This window comes from Rosa chinensis, chromosome 7 (genome assembly GCF_002994745.2).
Source record: "Rosa chinensis cultivar Old Blush chromosome 7, RchiOBHm-V2, whole genome shotgun sequence".
Taxonomy (NCBI): domain Eukaryota; kingdom Viridiplantae; phylum Streptophyta; class Magnoliopsida; order Rosales; family Rosaceae; genus Rosa; species Rosa chinensis.
Genome location: NC_037094.1, coordinates 6237397 through 6252472, shown reverse-complemented (window position 1 = coordinate 6252472; position 15076 = coordinate 6237397). Strand labels below are relative to the sequence as shown.

General features: G+C 37.4%; 1 protein-coding gene across 1 annotated transcript; it reads left to right on the top strand.

The window, feature by feature from the left end:
* The first annotated feature begins 11223 nt into the window (after positions 1–11223).
* Positions 11224–14327, top strand: LOC112178874 (beta-amylase 1, chloroplastic). The gene is made up of 4 exons (XM_024317126.2): positions 11224–11906; positions 12609–12819; positions 12912–13028; positions 13138–14327. Exons 1-4 carry the CDS (start codon positions 11383–11385, stop codon positions 13942–13944), a joined length of 1659 nt encoding a protein of 552 aa, XP_024172894.1. The 5' UTR covers positions 11224–11382; the 3' UTR covers positions 13945–14327.
* The last annotated feature ends 749 nt before the right edge of the window (positions 14328–15076 follow it).

The window sequence follows — 15076 nt, the reverse complement described above, 5'->3', positions numbered from 1 at the left end:
TCTTCTTTGGTTGTCACATTGACTTTGGTGACCCGAAACCACCCAAACACTCTTCATTTTCATGTTTCCCATGCACAATAAAGAGAGCAACTGCTCCTCTCTTCTCCTAAGTCATTTTTTCTACTCTATACTCTCATAGCTCATCATTACGTCCCTCTTTTTATTCCATCTCTTCCACACCCCTTTCCTTTGTTTTTAGTATCTATAACTACAAGGAAGAGACATCACACATTCCACCCCATTACATCTCGTTTCTCTCTTTATCTCCTTCATAAAACCTCTATATCCACCTCCCAAAATCCAAACCCATAATATCTATACTCTTCAACCTCCATCACAACCACCATTATTCCATCACTACCACTAAAAGTTGGTCAAATGAGCATCATATCTTCATCACCATTCCATTCATCATCACCATCAAGAAGTTTATCATCCATCCATTCCACCATCAAGGAAGATTCATGGAGCATTGAAGGAGGAAAACAAATGAGGAGCTAGCCATTGATATGTCAAGGTTCAACTAGTTCATTCTTTCCATAACTCTTTGATTTACCTTAATGTACTTTATATATTTGATGCTAATTTGTATGATTATGAGTGAGTAGTTACTTTATTGGGGCTTGAGTTTAAAGCCCTAGCCAAATTTGTATGAATTGATGTTTTAATTGACATTTGATTTTATTTGTGATTTTCATCTTCATATGCTAATTCAGGAAGTGAATGCATCCATTCAAACTTAACTACTTTGAATGTGTTGTATTTTTCATTTCATGAAAAAATGTTTAGGGAGTAGTTAACCTTGAGCATTGATAGCATGATAGCATCCTCTATGCGCATATGAAGGTTGTGAGTTAAAATCACCTAGATCTAGGATTGGTTTGCTTGCATGATTATCTAAACTCAAAGCTTTTTGCATCTAGGAACAATAAATTAAGACTTAAACGGTAATAGGAATTGCTCTTAGGTAGTTAATTCTAGACTTATCAAGTTGGAATTGATAACATTAAAGGATTTTAAGCTGTTGTAGTCTTATCCGGATGCAAAGAGGGTAATTGGGAAATTAGAATAGCATCACTTGTATTTGAACTTCAATACTTGCAAGGGGGTTAGTGGTAGACAATCCAACCCCTAACTTGATCTATTATATTACTAGTTTAGTTTAGAGTGGTTTAGTTTACATTTGAGCATTTATTTTAATTTGGTTCACCACTCTATCCAACAAATAATTTCACTACCACCATAATGCACATACTCACAATGAGCCTAGATTTCCTTGTGAATTTTGGTTTGTGATTGTACATATACATATTCTAGCTCTTCTTAGGTTAACACCTTAGCTAGTGAAAGGAATCTAATCCTCGTGGGTTCGACAACATTTTTTAAATGTCTATACTATTACTTCTATCTTTTATACTTGAGGGTGGCTATTTATCTAACACTTGCCAGCTTTCAAATCATTCTATCAGAGATCATCCTTCTACTCAATGGAATGCTAATTATCACCTCTGCTTCTGCCAAAGGGAAAAGACGTTTGATAAGCGTCACATCCTAGCTACCCGTACTAGACATCAAGTCACTTACTGTTTGAACTTCTGCCAATGCCACGGCATTCTCACTAGGTCTCCCATTTGATATTTCTGGTACCTAAACATTTGAGAGAAGACACTAACAGCCATTCCATCCCCAATCTGCCAATAAGACCTATCTCGTAAAAGTTCTCTAGTAGAGAAAATGCTCATCCAAGAATATGAAGGAGAAGTGTGAGGGATTGCAGACCAAAATGAACCCTCCGAAACATATTTTGCCTTGTACATAGGGGCGACAAGAGACATGGGATTATTGATCACACGCCAAGCCTGTTCGGCTAACATTGCAGTATTAAAGTTAGATAAAACTTCGAAACCCTAACCCGCCCTCTTCCTTCGGATTACACAAAGCATTCCAAGTCTTCCAATGAATTTTCCTTTTGTCAAGTGTACTGCCTCACCCAAATCTGGCACACATTTGTTCTAAATCTCACAAAAAGTCTTCGTCAACTGGAATACGCTCATTGCATATGTAGGTAGAGCTTCAGCCACAACACGGATCAAGATGTCTTTCCCAACATCACTCAGTGTTAATGTCTAAGATTTAGCTGTGGCTAAACCTTACTTAATGTGGGTCCGGTAGGCGGACCACTACTTGCAATGTTCTCAGAGCTTCCGCTACCTGTTAAGTAAAATACAAAGAGGCGTCAGAGGGAGACCGCATTGGGCAGTCTTCTCTTCTCCAATGCTTAAGTTAGTCAATGTATTTATATTTACAGAATAATAGTAGATAAGTAGTGAATGCGTAATTAATGAGGAGAGAGGAGATAACATTTTATAGGTGGGGAAGAGGCTGACCTCTTCCATATTTTCGATGTGGGACTGATGTGCTTCAATTCCTAGCTTCTGGAGCTTCTGATGCTATCTTGGAGCGGCGCATGGCGGTTCGTCAGAGGTGATCTGGGGGTGAGCCGGGGCTCAGGCAGTAGCTTGCTTGGCTGTGTTTCCGTAGGTCACTCCGTTGGTGGAAGTTGGTACTGCTAGAGGTAGCATAAGTGTGGCTTATTATAGCTAATTATTCTTGGAAAATGCTCATGTAAGTACACTCAGCATCTTCCCTTGCCAAATGGACAACTTCTTTGCCAAATTATCGTTAATGTATTGAAAGGTAGCCGTTTTCTTTCTCCCCACATAAGTTGGTAACCCTAGATACCGTTCATGTGATGCTAACACTGCTACACCCATCAAATCTGAAACCTCCTCCTGCATACAATCCGACACATTCTTACTAAAGACAACTGAACTCTTATCAAAATTGACAAGTTGGCTAGAAGCTCTCCTGTAAGTCTCAATCACATCCTGTAGTTCATAGCATGCTTCCAACGATGCATGAGCATAAATCATACTGTCATCTGCAAATAACAAATGGTTTACCAAAGGAGCATTGTCACATACCTCAATCCCTGGTAACATGCCAAGTACTTGTTTTTGTTGCTGTAAAGCAGAAAAACCTTCTGCACCAATGAGAAACAAATAGAGTGATAAGGGATCCCCTTGCCTCAATCCTCTACTCGGAGTAAGATAACCTCGTGGTTTCCCTCGCACCAAAAAAGAGTATCTCACCGAACTGATACACTGCATCACCATCTCAATCCAAGCATGAGCAAATTTGAACCTTTCCATTACTTTCCTGAGCAATATCCACTCCATCCTATCATAAGCTTTACTTAAATCTAGCTTCAAAGCCATAAAGCCCTTACTACCTTTTCTCTTGTAGTGCTCAAAGTCAGCAATCTCATTAGCCACTAAGATGTTGTATGTGATCAATCTTCCCGGCACAAAAGCACTTTGAAAAGGTGAAATCAAAGTAGGCAAGATCACTTCCAATCTATTAGCAATAACCTTCGAGCAAATCTTGTAAATAACATCACAAAGAGCGATTGGCCTCAAGTCAGACATTTGTTCTGGATTGCTAACCTTTGGAATAAGGCATATATGAGTGAAATTAATCTGCCTGAGAAGCTAACCAAATTGTAAGAAACTCTGAATTGCCTCAAAAACATCTTCACCAATTGTCTCTCAATAATGTTGAAAAAAAAAGCGGGGGCATTCCTAAACGCCAATAAGAATTGTAAAAACTTGTTTTAATAATTACTACACGAGTTTAATTAGTAATATATAACCTCACACTCATACTATGCATCACATAATTTGATTAAAAACAAACATTATATGGGCAGTTAGAGATATTCGAGCTAATTAAGATGTGATAAAGTTTTTGAAATATCAATAATATTTTGTGAGAGATAGACACATAATTATATCAAAGAGTTAAAATCAAACAATAATAACTTCGTTTATAGGGCTTTCATGAGATAGAAGAATAGCCTAAGGGTGGTGTGACACGTACACGGTTTTTTTTTTCTCATTGCCTTCATTCGTAGTTTTGCTTACTACTAGGAATGACAACCCGCGCGATGCTGCGGGGAAGAATCTCTGCTTTATGCTCACTAAACTTATGTTTTTTAAGTGTTTGATTAGCAAAGATAACTAAGATGTGATTAAATGAAAACGAAAAATTGTTGCGGATAGTATAATGCATTTAGGTTGTATAACAACTATCAATTTAATTATTTCTTTTTAAGTGAACTAATAACTAACAATAACCAAATGAAGTTCTCATTTTCAAACAGATCTTTCACATTTTCAGTTAACATTCAGTACAATCCCAAGGCTCATTTGTGTATTGATCTGAAAGGTCGTCACCTTCATGTTTTGTAGAGTGACAATTGTGTCCCACCAGCCATGAATTATGCAAGAGTTGAAGAACTTCAATCTTATACATCAAGTTTCCCTTCTCAACTTCTTCAATTGTCCAAGAACTCCTCACCGCTGCTAGCAGCTTCAATGTTGTGGGCACTGAGGGTGATTGTGATTGTACAGTAGAGTTTTGTGCTGTGCTGGAATGCTTCCAACTCTGTTAAGAAAATCATGCAGTTGGATTATAGGTTTCTGCATATTCAAAGTAGAGCCCCTTCAACAAAAAAAAAAAAAAGTAGAGCCTCTGCAGCCCCCATAGAAGTGGAAATTGTGTGACATACTGACGTGAAACAAAGCAAAGACAGAGAGATAGCCATAGAATCAAATTAAAGACAATAAATTCCATATAATGACCCTTCTATTGTAACAAAGGATTCCCCTTTTTAGTGGAAAAGGCCAATTCAAATAGGACCTATAGCATTTAAATTTTGAAAAGAAATATGTAGGTTATACGATGTATGAGTTGAATATAATTTTATTAGTTCACCTGGGCTGATGCGGGAAAGTATTTCATGCTTGAGCAAGAACTGAAAGGTCTCAATATCTACTTCAGTACTAGAATACTTTTCTGAACTCATATGCATTTTTACACACAATTACAAAAACGATACATCGTAATAAATAATCTATAATTATCACCCGAGAACTAATAAATTTGATTTTCATTGAAAGTCATGCATCATACGTGCCATAAAAATCAGCAAAGAAATTGCTACCATAACTTCATGTAAGTAAATACACAGAGATCAGTACCACCTATTGCAGATGATCAAAGGGTATATATAGAAGTTCACAATGTAAATGAAGGCAGATTCATATTCATCTTGTATTCACAATTAGTGTTTGATATATAGGACCCAAGTCAAAATTTAGAACCTAACACTTACCAAGGTCCTCTGCCTTCTTCAACTTTTTCCAAAGCTAACCAAATGGTTGTTCAAAAGCTAATGAACTCACTGAGTTGCAGAGGCCCATTTATGATACACAACTCTACTGTCTTCTCTGTTATATCCAAATTTCACATAACCTACAGGAGCAGCAAAAAGTTTGTCATACTGAGAACCATATTAAGATAAATGATATTGTCTAAACAATCCCATATGTTATGAACTTATGATCTTCACATCATACTTAAAAACATTCATAGATATCCATGTATAAACCACCAAAAGGAAAATCATTAGTGACATGAAATACAAATCACCTCAAGCGAATTCCTCTAACCTCCTCAAAATTTCTCAATGAGACTTTTCTTCTCCAATTATCTCTTTACTCTATAGTTGAAGTGATTTTTGCGTGGCCCCAACAGAGGTCAAAACCGTATTTTCGAACCTCTACGAACTGTTCCCTACTGTAACCCTTATGAACAGTGGCACAGTGGAACTCAACTTTATTAGTATATAATTAATGTCTTTCCGGGCTACCTGTTCACAATGTTAACCTCACTCTCACGGATCTGCTGGATATTTCCCTCATCAGTCCTAGCCCAACAGATTGAGTGGGTCTTTACGGGCTTGGACTTGGTGTTGTTGGGCTTGACTGGTCCACTATCTAATCCTATCTTGGAAGCCCACTTGCAAGCCCATGGTTTGCCACTGCCAATGTTGCTGCTGGTTTTGTGTTTGTGTGTATGTGTTGGCTCCCATATGTTACTGGCTTAACGTCTACAAAGCCAAAACTTTCCCACTAGGGCTACACACGGATTGGATTGGATCAGTTTTGACTTCAAACCATCTCTATGCCAAAGTGAGCGGTTTATGCATTTTGAACAACCGACCATCAGAAAAAATAAGCGTAGTCCAATCCGATTCAATCCAATTAAAAATGGTTTGGTTAAGTCGGTTAGACGGTTTAACCCTAATAATATTATTTATAAAAAAAATCATAGTAAAATTCAATCTCAATAATAAAAATTATGTTAAATAAATAATAACTAGATTTAAAATTCAATAATTAAAATCCAAAACCAATATTCGATCAAAAACTAAAATTTAGAATATATTCTAAGTGATTCACTTATTTGATGGCTTAGCCATTAGTAATAGCTTAATATGCTAGTATTAAAGGTTAGAGAATGAGAGATTGAGAGACGTGATGTGAGAGAATCAAAGTGATTGTAGAAATTACATAATAGGGTTCTAGGCCTTTGGGCTTTGGATTTAATATGGTAATTTATCGTTTAAGAATGAAGTTATAATTAGAGATTTAAAACTTACACAAATAGACTGGACAAATGAATATATATATATATATATATATATTAATTTTTTTTTACTATTATATTTCTAACATACTGGTCGGTTCTGGTTTTGCGGTTTAAGTACAAAAGAAACCAAACCAACCCATTTCATAAATGGTTTGGTTCAGTAGTGAACCGGCTTTCAATTTTTAAAGTTAAAATACCTTAACCAAACCATATTTATCGGTTGGTTTTGGCAGGTTTGTAACATGTTTTGCACACATCTACTTCCCACCATTTTCAGACGAACTCTTCACAGCAGATGGTCAAGAATACGACATCACAGAAATCATAGACTCCAATTTCCATCTTAATCTTACGGCCTATGAGGAAGAAGGTCCACTTTACATTAGCACATTTTTTCACAATGACTTGCGGTGTTGGTTTTGCTGCAGTCACTGCTACAATCGTTCATGTTGCACTCTTCCATGGAAGGTAAAGAATACACATCACAGACTCACAGTAGATTAAAAAAGGATAACCCCAGCCGACTTATAACTTTCTACTATGTTATTGTGTTTATGTCCAAAATAACGTCGTTTTTGTTTTTATTTCCAACAAAACAATTAAATAAAAGTTTTAAATAATACAGTTTTAGACATAAATACAGTATCCGAACATTTACTATATACTATTTATGAGTTAATTGTTCATCGGCTTAGTAACAGTGCTGGCTTGAACCAAAACTGTGAAATGACGGTTTTGCCCTTCTTTTCAGCCTAGGGTATAAAAGCTTTCTTCAGCTTGTGCCCGATCTTCCTTCTTTTCAGCCTAGGGTATAAAAGCTTTCTTCAGCTTGTGCCCGATCTTCTTTCATTTCTCTCGCGTTCCTCTCTCTCTTTCTCAAATCTGAACTCTCTTAAATATTGATGACGCCGCTTTATTTAAGCTAGTAGAATGAATAATATGGAAAAGCTTTTTACTTTTTCGTAGTAAAAGTGGCAAGGGAAATCAGTACATTTGATTAAAAAAATGTTACTCTTTGGTTTATGAAGTGACAAAATGGAACTATGTTATTTTAGTTGCGATTATATGCAACAAGTACAGATGTAGAATTAAAACAATAAGCTCACAAAACAGAGACAGTGAATTAATTGAAGCTGACCTGAAATTAGAAAGATTGAAAATCTTCAAAACCAATAAGATGAGTATAACTTTTGTTCTTTCTGAAGAAAAAGAAGAAGCAACAAAGACTCGAATCAAGAAGTGTCATTGGAAAAGAACAGCGTCATCCTCTCTCCCTTCTTTGCTTTGTTTTTGCTGAGAGCAATTCAAAAAAGTTAAAATTAACTCATACTGCTTTAGCAGTAACACATGAATATTAAAAAAAGTAATGAAATCTGGTAGGAGCAAAGTTGTATATAAGTAATTCTGCCTCATATTGTAGTTGGTTTAGTTTATTTCTTTGGTTTTTTTCTTTTCTACAGGTTAAGACATGGTATATTTAGGAAAAGAAATGCACTGCAATTCTAATGGAACACACTGCAAGTGTCAGATCTTTGAGTCCGCATCTGCCTAATCCTGATATAGTTTAGTGTTTTTGCCTACAATTCGATTTTTTTAATGTTCTTTTATTAATGAGAAACACAACTAATTTAAGGTATTATTTCTTATTTAACAGAGATTATGGTCCTCAGTTCAAGAGATGGCTACTTTGCTCTCTAGCATGAGTGCAACTCATCCTCCAAAAACACGTTCTCACAGCTCTGTATCATAAATTTTTAATAGTTTCATGTATTCAGTAAGTTACATCTTTATGGTTCTCGTTATAGTTATTATTCAGTTTTTCTCTACTCTTTATTCACATTTCAGCCTCATTTTCCCCCCTTCATTTCCAGGCTGCTCCAAGAAGCATCGTACATCAATTCTTAATCTTAAAGATGAGGTATCCATTGCTACTACTAGAGCTGTGGACAGGTATATACATGTAAAGTGATACACATAGTTAAATGCCAGATATTTAGTCAAAAGTTAAATCATATAAAGTGATATCAATTCTAGAATTTGATCGTCAACTATTTTACCTTGCAGGACCTGAACCATATTCTGGATCAATTTTACCTTCTCATTAAGTTTGATTTGAAGTTATTGATTCCGGTGAGCAATTCGTATAACATGTTTTAATCATGCAGCTAAAAAATAGGTCTATCTGATCTCAAAGTCTAATGTGAAGACATGTAAAGCAGAATGAGGCTGAGATTCAATTTCTCCACCAGAGCCAATAAGTTCAAATCAAACCAAATATGTAAATTTCAACAAAAACATTTGCTATTCAATGTTTTTCTTAGTTGGTTTACATAAAGATTCTGCTATGTAATGCTTATAAGATCAATCATATTCATTATTCCAATAACATATAACAATAATTCCCGCAACAAAGCACGGGTACCCTTTCCAGTAAAACCTAAGCAAAAGTTTCGGATTTGTACCAATTGGACTCGACATTGGCTTTTGAGCTCGTTAATACTTGGCTGTATATATGGTATGTCAGGGAAATATGGGAGCAAAGAAAATCAAGCTTTAAGGAGAAGAAAATGGACATACACACAATACTTTATATAGAGATACAACCAAGTGGTTGAGTGGTGGTTTGCGGCCATTCTTCTGACTAACATACCATTCTTCACACAGATTTGCATTTAGATAATTATTGAATTTTTTCTATTTTTATTTTTTTTCCATCAGATTTTATAGATATTTCTTTACTTTATCGGGTATATATATCCCAAATATCTAATATATCGGGGATATTTGATGATGACAAAGAAATTTCGCAGAAAATGTAGAAGATAAGATATTCACCCCCTAAGATGTATCGGTCTCTCGAAAAAAGAGAGATATCGGGGGATATATCGAAAATATCGCAGATATTTAAAACCGGCGGTGTCCTTCTAGCCTACGCTATTGCCATTTTCTTCACCCTCCCAATCGGTACAATGAGGGTCTTCGGTTCGAACCCGAGTGAAGCCATAAGTTTTTTATGTAGTTTTTGTTATATATCTTTTGTAAAGTATAAATGTATAATATCAAATACTATTTTCAAGCAAGTGGTTTAATATGGCTAGACACCAACATTTTACTATAATGATTATAATTTTTCTTTTTTTATAATCTTATATAATTAAGCCAATTCTGGATGGAATGGTTAAATTTTTAAACTACCATATATGCCTTTACATAATATAGATATTAATAAATAAATTATTTGTATATGAGAATAAGATAGTCAATTTGCTATATCACATTTCAAAAGATTGCAATACTTCCCATGAAAAAAAGGAGAAACTTCCCCAACATCAGGAAAGAAACTGTTGTAACTTTTTAAATTTTAAAAAATAAAAATAAACACCAATTGATATGTGCGAAACACATGTTAAGAGGCTAGTACAAAATTAAATAATTACAAACACTACATACACTTGAACAAAATTGACACTTAGATACAATATTATTGAGATAATACCCCAAACTATATATTATATGTGTAATTTTCTTATACAAATGTCAAATTACTCTATTCTTCCAAGACATAGAATTTTGACTTTCTCGAGCGTATCAAATTTTATGATGGATTAACTCAATTTTTATAAGTTCAAGTCGAATCAATTTTGATATTGTATTTCATAACTTATTTTTGAACAAAAACAACGGCGCGGCTTGGACCTTGACAAGCTTGCAAGCCTGTGGTAGGTCTGCGTCTTCTAATCGTTTGGAGGCTCTAGCGCTGGCAGATTGGTGGTATCGGCGTTTTGTTCCCTTGATCAACGGCAGCGGCTGGCAGGACAACGTGAGGTGGGGCTTCATCGGATGTGTTTTGGTTCAGAGTTTTCCAATCTGGTATGGGTGCTTCAGAACCATGCGGGGATGAGAGGTTTTGGGGGAGGTGGTGCTTCTTGTGGGCGTGCTGGCAACGATCGCGGGGTGGATGGTCGTTTGACGTCTACTCGTGGAGGTGGCTAGGGTCTCTTAAACGTGGTGGAGGTGTGGTGGCTGTTGTAGCTTGGAGTTTGGCTAGGGGTTGAGTGCTCTTGGGTCTGGGCTTTGCTTTGGGCCTAATTTTATTATTTGTTTGTTATTTTTGTGTAATAATGTTCCATCTTTTATTGGTGGGTGCAATGGGCTTTGACCTTGTATACCTTGTTTCTTTGGGTTGTTACAATGTATCCAAGGATCAGTACTGATGTACACCAAGAAGGTCTTAGGCGGATGTACTGGTTTTTTTTTTGTGTTGTAGCTTCTCATTGGTCAAGGTGGAGTAGTCTAGGCTAGTAGTAATTTTTAATGTGCAGTCAGTGCACTACTTGAGCAACGATCGTAATGGGTGATCTTCAAATATCCTAACTTGACCTTATACGGTCGTATGATCTTTTCGATCACATGAATATATCTTCCTTTCCCCTAAAAAAAAAACATTTAAGTAATTTTTGCTATTGGGTCGAATAACATGTTACATGAGGAAAAAAAGAGGTATTGTAAGGTCAAACTAAGTTTGCTATTGGGTTGAATAACATGTTACATGAGAAAAAAATGAGGTATCGTAAGGTTAAAAGTAAGTTAATATTTTAGAGGGTTAGGTAATAAAGTATCAATTGCTTACCCATATAAATATCCGAGAGAGAAGAAAGAAAGAAAAACGAACGAAAAAAAAAAGAAAAAAGAAAAAAGAAAAGAAAAAAAGCCAGTTGGGTAGGACTATCCATTTTGGCCTCTCCCGCGTTTCACACCGTAACAGCATTCCGTTACTCCCTCACACTCTCTCATTTCCCGATACCACCACACACACCCCTCCCTCCGATGGCGATCGCCGCACCTCCGTCCACTCCGACCTTCTCCGGCTCGTTCCGCCCCACTCGCACCCACTCGCCTCCCTCCTTCACGCGCTTCCCTTCCATCTTCTCCCACATCAGCAAGCCTCACCCCACCCCTGCTCGCCGCCTCACCCTCTCCGCCCGCCTCAACTCCTCCGTCTCGCCGGACAACGGAGACCTCCAGGGAGAGCTCTTCCACGGCTTCTCCCCCCAGCGCCGCGGCAGGGGATCGCCGGTCTTCGTCACCATGCCGGTCGACTCGGTCGACCCGCTCAGCGGCCAGGTGCGCCGCCGCAAGACGATGAGCCAGTCGTTCAAGGCGCTGGTCGCCGCCGGAGTCGAGGGCGTGGTGATGGAGGTGTGGTGGGGAATCGTGGAGAGGGATCAGCCTGGGCTTTACAATTGGCGGGGCTACCTGGCGGTTGTGGAGCTAGCGAAACGGTGCGGATTGAAGGTCCGGGCCGTCCTGGCGTTTCATCAGTGCGGCACTGGCCAAGGGGACCCTCATTGGTTAGTAAATTTTTTTGAAGAATTCTAATCGTTTTCGAGTTTTAGTTACTCTTGATTGCTTTCCATTACTTCAATTTTTGATCCTGGTAAGTGAATAGTTTGTGCTTGTGGATTGCGGAGTGTGCTTGTTTTGAAGCTTTTTGGATATGAAATGAATGGACATTAGTTTTGCTTATTATTCCCTGAATGATCCCCCTGGTGATGTTTGTTCTGCATATTTCGATTTCCTGTGATTTCTGAACTATCATTATAAGTGGATACGCCCGGTATTAATTGCGCACCGAATAGCTTTGTATACATGGAACTTTTGAGTTATTGCTTGAGACTTCAAGGCTTTAGTTTGTTTCTGGATTTTGTTTAGGTCATTTCTCCAGGCATTTTTGTTCCACTGAATTCTTTGGGTTCTTACGATGGTTTCTTGCACCTAGAAGCCGCTTGTGTACAGCAAAGAATGTTCTTGTCTGTGTGTGTGTGTTTTTTTTTAATCTATGAGTGACTGTGACTCACCATCTCCTGTATCAGTTTCCATAGTTAGTTAGGGATATTATAAAAGCTTGAGTTGTACTGTTTATTTGGTAGACTTTGATATAATGCCGTGAATGTTTTTGGGTTTCTTATCAGCCAGTTTTAACATTGAATTGTTTTTTACTGTAAAGCTTGTTTTCAATCTACTGAGTACTTTATCCTTTTTGTGCATTGAAGGATTCCCCTTCCTCTGTGGGTACTTGATGAGATTGATAAAGATCCAGATTTAGCATATTCTGATAGATTTGGAAGAAGAAATACAGAATACATTTCGCTCGGGTGTGATAGCCTTCCTGTCTTGCGAGGGCGTTCACCACTCCAAGCATATGCAGATTTTATGAGAAACTTCAGAGACACTTTTAAACATTTCATTGGTGTCATCATAATAGTAAGTTGATGTGCAGTAATAGTTAATCACATCAAAGTTGTAGTCATGGTAGTAATATACTTAATATATAAATTAGTGTTCTCTTCTTGCAGGGAATTCAAATTGGAATGGGTCCTGCTGGTGAATTAAGATATCCTTCTTGCCCTACTCAGAAGCTAACATCAGCTTGGCGGACTCGTGAGCTAGGAGAGTTTCAGTGCTATGATAAGGTAAGAGGAAGGTTAAAGTTCATACACTAGCTATTAGCTGCATTGCGTTTTCTACTACACTCACAAGTCCATGTGTTAATTTCATTTTTTTTTTCAATTCTCTCTCCAGTATATGCTCGCATCTCTTAATGCACGTGCTAGGGAGATTGGTATGCCTGAATGGGGAAATGGGGGCCCTATTGGTGCTTCCAATTTGATGCAGAACCCTGAAGAAACAAAGTTTTTCAGAAGTGATAATGGGTTGTGGAATACATCTTATGGTACATTTTTTCTTGAGTGGTATTCAGGAATGCTGCTTTTGCATGGAGAAAGGTTATGCAGGGAAGCTGAGGCCATTTTTTGGGGTACAAAAGCTAATACGTCAGCAAAAGTAGCTGGGTTGCACTGGCATTATCTCACTCAGTCTCATCCATCAGAGTTGACAGCTGGTTATTACAACACATCAACAAGAGATGGATACTTGCCAATTGCTCGCATGTTTGCTAGATATGGGTTTAGTTTGTGCTGCCCATGTTTTGACTTGCAAGATCTGGATGAGAAGCAGATGAATCCATTTAGTAGCCCGGAAGGTTTTCTCAGACAGCTTCTCTCAGCTGCTAGGGTGTGTGACATACCCGTAGAGGGTGAACCTTCTGCAGCCAGTTTGGATGATAAATCGTTCCAGCAGGTGGTGAAGATGTCAAAGTATTACTCCTATGGTCTAGAAAAGCCCTCCTTCTCGTTCAACTTTGTGAGGATGGATAAGAATATGTTTGAGTTGCATAATTGGGTTCGCTTTACTCGTTTTGTGAGGCAAATGTCGGATGTCAATATTTTTCGAGCCAAGCTAGATGTTGATGCAATGGCAGATTCACGTCGGTTTTCCACTTCCGTTTCAGATGTTGCAAAATTCGGAATGGCTTCTGCATATTGTTAGGAATGTTCAGCCACCACTGGCAATGTTCATAGCAGATGTTTCAGAGCAAATGTTATATCCTTGCTCCTCCGATGCCCATGTGATGTGAATACGTACATAAGATGATTACCACTGATCAGACAATTGTGAGATGTGTAGTAATTCCTCATTTTTCCCCGCAGATGATTCTCATAAGCATTGTTCTTTGGGAGAGAGCTATTACAATGCATTGTAAATTTGTAAACCACTGCCTTCCGCGTATTTTTAAAATGGTTGGCTTATCAACTCTAGCTGTTTAAGGCTCTGATAACATGCTAAGTTCTTTTCTAATGCTTGGCTTATCATGACTAATGTGGCTACTGAATGACATGATATTTGCTTTCACTCAAAGATTTCATATGCTAGTTCAGTTTGATGGATTGCTTGTTTATTTGATTCCCTATAAACACTCTTGAAGTTCTATTCATTATTTTCTGGGGACATCTAACCAATTCTTTCAAGCTTTTAGATATATGAGCGAATTCTAGCATTACTCTTAAGAGGGTTTGAGCACTACGAGGGGAGCTCGTGTGGTTATATTTGTAGAAATTGAATAAGTCGGCCAAGTATATCGGAATCTATTCTCACAAAAAACAAAAAAAAAAACAAATTTTTTTTTCTTTTTCTTTTCTTTATATTGTCTGCCTGGGTGCCTATAATTTCTGTATAATTCGTGATGCTTATTATTAGCTGATAGTCTAAAGTGTACCTGAAAAACCAAATATGGACTCGATCCAATTCATAAACTCATGCATTTTAAACATGGATCCATGCATTGACTAAGCCACAGTTCTTGGTCATAAGGTCACGATTGATGAACGATTAGGCAGAAAATGGACGTCAAAATTGTCGGCTTATATGTAGCTCAGAAGAATCAATTCTAAGTCAGCTATGAAACTTTACCCTTCAACTATATTCATCATCAATCAATTGAATAAGGTAGCTACCGACAGAGAAGAGAGTACTGATATCTCAGTAGCACAGTAAGGCGATTAGTGTTTATAAGAAAATAGATGAGAGTTGTGTGGTACACTTTAAAAGGGATCCTTTGATATGACCACCTGCATTATTCAAACATCATTACTTTTTTTTTTGAGAATGCAAACATCATTAC